Raw genomic sequence first — 8819 nt, 5'->3', positions numbered from 1 at the left:
GATGCCCCGCCCATTCTGGCGGGCTTTGGCGGGCTTCGTCGCCATAGGCTCGTGCAGCTCTGCTGTATAAACAGAAACCCGTGGCAGTGATACGCACTTTCATGAGATCGGGTTACGCATCCAGAATCATGCGAATTTCCCGATGTAAGATTATGGCATTACCACTTGAGAAAAGTAAAAAACTGTCAACTTTGAGTTTTATTTCGTTTAGTTATTCCAAACGAAGACTAATTACAAAGAAATCGCTGCATCGCCTCTAATGAATTACCCGCAGAAATTACTAATGCAATTTGAGCAACGAACAATGCATATTAACACATGATTACACTAGCCAAACCTTGATCATGCAGTCCTGATTGGAGCTCGTGTGAGAGTTTTGCGATGAAGGCGGAGAAGCGCAACACAGCTCGAGCTCCGCGCGTAGACCGGAAGCAGGCAGGTTTACGCACCTGTTGTTCCTGATACATGGCGAAACTAACGAAGTACCGACGCTCGAAACTTCATTAATAACCGTCCCGTCCATAGACATGTACTAACTGAGAGGGGGTTTTTTTTGTGTGAATTTAAATATAAACATTTCTCTAAGATATCAGATGATCTGCACTGCGGATTAAAATATCGGTAAATATTCACTGTTGGTCTACATACATAGCCTACAGGAGACAACTGAATTAGTGCTTTTGAAAAAAATTATACATTAACATTACACAAAAATTAATAATACACATATTTGGATCAAATGGACAATGTAATGATACATGATCTACTGTAGCCTAATTATATTCACCGTAGGTTTACATATGTACAGGAGACAGAGTGATATATATTTATATATAAAGTTACATTCAGATATTAACCATATTTAGCCCATCAGACATACAGATTTCCCGATGTAAGATTATGGCATTACCACTTGAGAAAAGTAAAAAACTGTCAACTTTGAGTTTTATTTAGTTTAGTTATTCCAAACGAAGACTAATTACAAAGAAATCGCTGCATCGCCTCTAATGAATTACCCGCAGAAATTACTAATGCAATTTGAGCAACGAACAATGCATATTAACACATGATTACACTAGCCAAACCTTGATCATGCAGTCCTGGTCGGAGCTCGTGTGAGAGTTGCGATGAAGGCGGAGAAGCGCGACACAGCTCGAGCTCCGCGCGTAGACCGGAAGCAGGCAGGTTTACGCACCTGTTGTTCCTGATACATGGCGAAACTAACGAAGTACCGACGCTCGAAACTTCATTAATAACCGTCCCGTCCATAGACATGTACTAACTGAGAGGGGGTTTTTTTTGTGTGAATTTAAATATAAACATTTCTCTAAGATATCAGATGATCTGCACTGCGGATTAAAATATCGGTAAATATTCACTGTTGGTCTACATACATAGCCTACAGGAGACAACTGAATTAGTGCTTTTGAAAAAAATTATACATTAACATTACACAAAAATTAATAATACACATATTTGGATCAAATGGACAATGTAATGATACATGATCTACTGTAGCCTAATTATATTCACCGTAGGTTTACATATGTACAGGAGACAGAGTGATATATATTTATATATAAAGTTACATTCAGATATTAACCATATTTAGCCCATCAGACATACAGTGTAATCATACGGACCAGCAATGAAATATTGATTTAATATTGATTTATGCTTCACTACTGGTTGTCATACAGCAACAGAACAGCAATTTATAAAGATAAACACAATTCACCCCCTTTCTAAAATTCCAAGGGCCATTTAGCCATCTGAGAAGAAAGAGACAACTTTTTTGTGTACAACAATATTATTTATTAACACCATTTATTAAAAGCATGAACTAGGATGACTGCCGTAGATGACTCTCTATTAATTGTTGTTCAGTCCTCCTGTCAAAATGCTCTCGCTCACTGGTAAAACAACTAAAGTTGGATAGTTTTAGAAAGAAATGGTAATTTGTGAACAATGACGAGGCATGATTGATTGATGCTTTATGACTTTGCTGATGATTTATTGCATTTTTCATCTGTGCTGTGCTGCCTCAGTTTGGTCAGTTATTTCCACTGGCAAGGAAGGGACTTCAAGAATGAAACAAACTGAGATGCTCAGAAACTAGTGCACATACCCCTCTGTCTCAAATTGCTCACCACCGCTCTCTGATCGCAGGAATGTCACGCTAACAGAAACTGAAATGTTACAGGATTAGTATTCAGATCTTCTTGTTAGAACTCAATGACCAGCAATAAAGCACAACAACTTTATAGCAACCTTTTAATGAAGAAAATAGAAAAGCTCACCCGAGGGAAATTCAATGGAGCGTTCAGCACAGTGTCGACGCTATATGCCGTAGGAACGTGGCAATCATGTCTTAGCTTTGATTACTAAACAGAGAGACTAGAAAGAGCATCTCTCTTCAGAGTGGCTTCTGTACCTATAGGGATGCATATAAAAGTGTTTTTTTAAGTGTTGAAAAAGATTTATACATGTGCTCAAACCTCTTCATAGACGAGTTTCAACAGGTTGGCCTCGATATATAAGCCTTAAAACAACAAAACAGAACAAGGGTTTATAGCATGTAGATATTGATTTAAAAAAAAAGTCCATTTAACCATATTACTTGGCTGGAACAAAGGCTATACACATCCATTATAAAGTGAAAAAGCACAGAATTTAACTTTTCAAAGCCGTTTTACGTGGTTGAGTAACACATGGGAAAAATAGGAAATATTTTATCTACAGTAACACAAGAGTGACTATATTAGCCTACTTTAGATAGGGCTTGTTTGAAAATGTTATAAAGACAGCATTTGCTCAAACATTATAAAGGTCGGTCTGCACTCGCAGACTTGTTTTCATGTGCTCCTCTGTATCCTCTTGTGCTACCGGTTTATGTGTCATGATTCATTGGTTTAGTTTAGTTTTGGGGTTAAGGTTTCTTGTCATTTATTTTTTTTTCTCTTGTCATTGTCATGTGATTTCCTGTTCCCTCATGTGTTCTTGCCATGTGATCCCTTAGTCAATGTGTCATGATGTTATTAGGCTTGTTCGAGATGCATCGGCGCTGCGCAGACCGATCGGCGTACAACATCAAAGTACCACGAGAGTGACTGGAGAGCAGACGACTCTTTATGCTTTTGAATTGCTCTTGCAGTACTTTGATCGGTCTGTGCAGCGCCGATGCATCTCGAACAAGCCTATTGGTTGTTTTAGTGTCTTGTTTCATTGGTTGGATTGTGTCATGTGATATATATATATATATATATATATATATATATATAGCCCTCATGTTGCCATTGTCTCTTGCCAAGCTTTGTTAATGTAACCCGCTGTTGGCAAGTCTCGTCCATGCTCCATGTCAGTTTTATGTTTGTTTAGTTCATGTTTGTTTCATTAAACTGCACTTGGGTTCTTCAACTCGTGTTCAGTGGACTATATGTTACACTAATTCAGAGAGCGCGCGGGGATTTGCACTGATTAAAAGACAACATTTGCAAACACGGAGAACTAAGAGACGAACAAGGAAGAGAAAATGTCAGAAACAGCTGAAGACCAGCAGTGATACTAAAAGGCACATTTTTCTTTAGCACCTGTTTTAGTCAAATATCAGTCTTGTTTTTACTTAGATGGCCTTAGTGTACATGCTGTTCAAATTTTGAATACCGAATTTGTTGGCTGCATCTTAAGCTGTTGTTGAAAGTAAAAAGAACTTCCTTGTTTACAATCACGTTTCAGTCTCTTTCAATATAAAAGTCTTTACTGCGGACTCAGAAAAACTGTCTCTTGTCGCCATCTAATGATGGAACAATGTGACTAATCACCATCACTGACACACCGTTTCACAATACTAAATACTATTAAATACTACTATTAGTTAAATAAAATATTATTTATTGAATGATAATATTTAATAAACCGCAACAGCCATCATAAAAGTTAAAAAGGCTATTCAGTCAAAAGTACAAAGGCAGCGCTCTGATATACAGCATTAACGTTACATATAATATAAGTGATGAGATTTTGCCCTCAGCCAAAACTATTTGCTCTGGAACCAATAATAGATTAATGAGAGCAAAGACTGCCTGTTAGAATTACCCCAAACGAATTATATCTCATGTTTAACCACTATAGAGACATCAGAGCCGGCGGTGATTTCCGGCAGATCTGGCCGCTCTCGGCGAGTTCATGAGCTGATTCCCTGGAGCTCACATCTAACAAAACGTCTGAGCAAATTTCCAAATAGACTTTATCTTTATTAACAAACTGCATATTTGAAGTCTAAACAAGTACATTCTCGCCTAAAAAACTCTTAAAACTATATCACATGACACAAAAACAGTATTATTTTTAAATTATAGTGGATTTGGGCGTCCGCCACGACACTCGCTGTGAGAAATACGGCAGGAGTGACACAAACGGTGAAACGGTTGGAGTGCTGTTACCACTAGAATATCACACCGCTGGAAAAGGCTCTCAGCCAATCAGAGTCGAGGACCAAAAAGAACTTGAGAAGTGGGACAAAACAGGGTGCAAAATTGAACAAATAAAACCTTGTACTCAGACAAATGAAACTACATTTATGTATCTTATGCTTTGATACAACCTCCCAACTTTTCTCTTTTTTTAACAAAATGTGCTTTTTTTTAGCTTGGACTGTGTAATATAATTTCAGCTTTATCTTTAACAGCATTCAAGATGTTTTTAACATTTCAAAACACATTCTCGTGTTAGCAGACAGATTACACTTTCACATGTGACCAACAATTCCACAACAAATATAAAATATCATAATGAAATATTATCAAAACATTCAACTGACGGAGGTGACGAAAACCTGAATTTGTAGTAATTTGAACTATCAAACACATTGAATCAGTCAATTACTGTATTAAAACAAACAGTGAGTGTGTCTTTGTTTATAAAGCTTTTATTCAAGAGTCACATTGAAGTATTTTGATATATCACTGGAACACAAGATCTTATGGTGGTGACAAATTTGGCATTTCTTTCACAAAACCAGTGGAGTTCATGTAGTAGCCATTTAATTTGTTTCTGTTGATGCTAGATGCTAATGGAACCTGCTTCAGGAGAATACAATTATCTAAATACTTCAAATAATTTCCTCAGAAATTGGAAGATGGTGTTAACATATCATGGCTGTGACAAAGGAAATATTAACATTAGGATTTAAAATATTCTAAAACTAAAACTGAGCAGAGCCTGTCTGACACTGCTGTACTCTGCAGAGGTGAACGTTAGAGAGACAGCTGCCCCTGATATTCCCTGATTTTATTACAGTTTATTGAATGTCTGACGGTGTTGACAACAAGTGGGGACGCAACTTTAAAATCGTATTAAACATGCATGTGTCATTAAAAAACAACCTTGCTTTGATAGGAGATATTATTAAGTGTTGCTTTTGATAAAACAAGCTATTTTTCAACATTAAAAAAGCATTTTTATTTTTAATTTTTAAAGCTAATAGCAGTTACCATTGCTGGACCTGTTTTGTCCCGCGTCTCAAGAATATATATATATATCTATCAAAATGTATCTAAATCTATATCCATTAAAAGTTGATTTTGTCAAGTAACGAAAATGTTGTTTTATGGTTTTATTTTCTAATTGTGTCATTTCTCATGTCTGAAAGTGATATGAAATCAAATTTCTGTTTACTTTTTTAAAATGTTTCTGATCTTATTGTGCATGATTCATATGTGTGAGAAATGTGTTAAAATACTTTAAAAATTCACAAAGCTACAATAAATCATTTTGGTCCTTTTATTATTATGAAAAAAAAACATGACAAAAGTCCAGTTGAGGACAATATTAAACAAAAGACAACACCAAAAATAATCTGTCAGCAGTTTCGTGTGTACAAAATTCACAAAGTAATAATATAAAGCACACAAAGTATATAAAGTAAAGATTCGGAAATACTCATTCAAGGCTTTATTTAAAAAATATTTTTTTTTTCTGGTGTTTTGCCGGAAGCTGTGGTTGCCGTGGTGATCGTGTGAGGGGCGGGGCCGCGCCGTCGCGTCACATCCGCTCATCTCCAACCCGGAAGACCGGGAGCCATGATGATGCGCGATCCGTTCGCGTTTTTTCCGTGAGAACCGCTTTGATGGGACACACACACACATACACACAGAGAGAGAGAGAGAGGGAAAGCGTGTGTTTTCAGGGCGAGTATGGAGGTAAGAAGACCGAGCTGACGGCAGAAGTGCTGAACGCCCAAACAAACTCAGTCCCGCTGCAGAATTACACTTGCACACATTACTACAGCTGCTGATAAACACGCGTCTGTGTGCTGTGAGGCTGAATATATCATCTCATTTCAATCAGCCAATTCAGCGTGTTGTAAAAATAAACCGACGCATTAATTATGAAGTCCTGATACGGAGCACGTAATCCGCAGGCCACGGGGCGTACCATTAGCGCCTGCGGGGGGGTTACTGTTCACTACACGACACTGTTGAACACTAACAGTGCTGTTTGCGTTTCGGTCTGCTCGCTTTAGTAGTATAATTACGGTGTTGTGTGTAAAAGTGGAGCTCAGTGGTTCTGTTGATGTTGTCGATCGGACGCGTCCCCCCCCCGCGCGCCGGTTTGGTCGAGTCTCGAATCCGTGATTCCGGATCGACTGCGGCTCCTGCGGCGCGGAGATCTGCGAGGAAACCGTGAGCGCGTCGGGGATCGCGTTTATGTCGCTCCGTGACAGCAGCCGATTCGTTTAATCGGTGAGCGCTGGTCTGTAACGGACCGCGGGGGTTTCGACTGGGCTTTTCTCTGGTCTGTTATCGCTGGTGTTTAAGAAGCGGCTCCGCAGCGCGCGGCAGGCCTGCAGTCGAGCGGAATGATCGAACGCGTTCGGCCTTCGTGACGTCACGCGGAATCGCTCTTCGCCTAGCGGCAGATGTCTGGTTCTCGCGTCGCTTAGTTTGACGCCCGCGGGTGTCGCTCAGACGCGGCATGGACCTCAATCTGTACCCGGATCTGTCGGACGGAGCCGGGCAGCCCGGTGACCCGGAGTTCTTGGATCCACAAACCTTTAACGGATTTGAGAAGGTGACCGGCCCCTCACGGCACGAATATATACTTATACACTGCTGTTCAAAGATTTGTAATGTTTCAAACAAGCCTCTTCTGCTCATCAAGGCTGCATTTATTTGATCAGAAAAAAAAACACTAATATTGTGAAATATTCTAATGTAAAACAGCTGTTTTCTGTGTGAATATCTGTTAAACTGTAATGTATTTCTGTGATGCGCAGCTGTATTTTCAGCATCATTACTCCAGTCTTCAGTGTCACATGATCTTCAGAAATCAGTCTAATATGCTGATTTATTATCAGAGCTGGAACCGTTTTGCTGCTTTCTATTTGAATATATTTTAAAATGTAATTTATTCCTGTGATGGTAAAGCTGAATTTTCAGCATCATTACTCCAGTCTTCAGTGTCACATGATCTTCAGAAATCAGTCTAATATGCTGATTTATTATCAGAGCTGGAACCGTTTTGCTGCCTAATATTCTTTTTGAAACTGTGATACTTTTTCAGAATTATTTGATGAATAAAACGTTAAAAAGAACAGTATTTATTTAAAATAGAGATCTTTTGTAACAATACAAGTCTTTATTGTCACTTTTGATAAATTTAACACATCCTCCTTTCAAAAAACAATGACTGACCCCGAACTTTTGAACGGTAGTGTATATTACTAGAGAATATTTCTATTTTGAATAAATGCTGTTCTTTTAAACTTTATGCATCAAATAATCCTGAAAAAAAAAAAATTAAGCCGCAAAACTGTTTCCAGCACTGATAATAAATCAGCTTATTAGAATTAGAGCCCGACCGATATGGGTTTTTTGGGGACCGATATCGATATTAGGGAGTAAAAAAGGCCGATACCGATATATCGGCCAATATTCTTTGTGTATATTATAGTACAGTACCAGTCAAAAGTTTGGACACTTTCTCATTCGTGTGTCCAAACATTTGACTGGTACTATATAGAATACAGTATATACATAAACAGAATATATATACATAAACACATTTTTTGCAATGATCACTCAAATGTGGTGATGAAACGCTTATAATGACGTGACAAAGATACGTAATGGAGGCAGGGCATTTAACAATAAACTTTATTATCCAAAATGAGTCTGACATCAGTGCACTGAACAGTACAGTTGAAGTTTATTCAACTTTAATTCAATTCAATTCAACTTTTTCCGTTAAAGTTTATTTAACTTCGGAACATTCATTCACGGATTCGCGCTACTGTCTTCACACACAGACGAAACTTACTAAATAAATAAATATTTATAACAATACTTATATTGTAAATAAATATAAATTCACGTCTCGCGCACTTTAATGCCCTTTGAATGTAACGTGTACGTTCCCTTGGAACTGGAATCATGGCGGAATTTTATGTTAAGTCCACTTCGCGGGGCACTTACGGTCGAATAAGCCAACGCTTGAATATTGCTGCCTGAACAAGAGACCTCCTTACTGAAGTGAAAGTGTTAGCTGGTGTCACTATCTCGCGAACGCGGCGGCGGCGGGGGGATCCCTTCAGCTCGAGGAGCCCTCTCGAACGCCACCCTCCGCGCGTCGGTAGCCCCTGGGATCGCTAGATCGGTCGGCGCCGGACTGCGAATTTAACCACCCATAACTCCCGAACCCCGGGGGCTATCGACGCGGGGGTGGTCTCATTCGAAAGAGGGCTTCTAGACGTACACTCAATTCGTGTTCGAGAGTGTTCCTCGAGCTGAAGGGATCCCCCGAATTTGGTGCGGATTCGC

General features: G+C 39.0%; 2 protein-coding genes across 2 annotated transcripts in view; one reads left to right on the top strand and one right to left on the bottom strand.

Annotated features, from left to right (window-relative positions):
• The window catches only part of LOC107698137 (uncharacterized), a 5866-nt gene extending 4665 nt beyond the window's left edge, over window positions 1-1201 (bottom strand). The window contains exon 1 of the mRNA XM_016499068.1: window positions 1086-1201. The gene's annotated coding sequence lies outside the window, so the exon portion shown is untranslated. The remainder of the gene's footprint in view (window positions 1-1085) is intronic.
• A 4786-nt stretch (window positions 1202-5987) lies between these two features.
• The window catches only part of LOC107698131 (TOX high mobility group box family member 4-A-like), an 11373-nt gene continuing 8541 nt past the window's right edge, over window positions 5988-8819 (top strand). The window contains exon 1 of the mRNA XM_016499064.1: window positions 5988-6200. Within this exon, the coding sequence (XP_016354550.1) occupies window positions 6195-6200 (6 nt within the window). The 5' untranslated portion in view covers window positions 5988-6194. The remainder of the gene's footprint in view (window positions 6201-8819) is intronic.

Source organism: Sinocyclocheilus anshuiensis, unplaced genomic scaffold (genome assembly GCF_001515605.1).
Source record: "Sinocyclocheilus anshuiensis isolate Anshui unplaced genomic scaffold, SAMN03320099.WGS_v1.1 scaffold2010, whole genome shotgun sequence".
Taxonomy (NCBI): domain Eukaryota; kingdom Metazoa; phylum Chordata; class Actinopteri; order Cypriniformes; family Cyprinidae; genus Sinocyclocheilus; species Sinocyclocheilus anshuiensis.
Note: the sequence above shows the minus strand (reverse complement) of the source record. Positions and strands in the feature narration are given on the sequence as shown.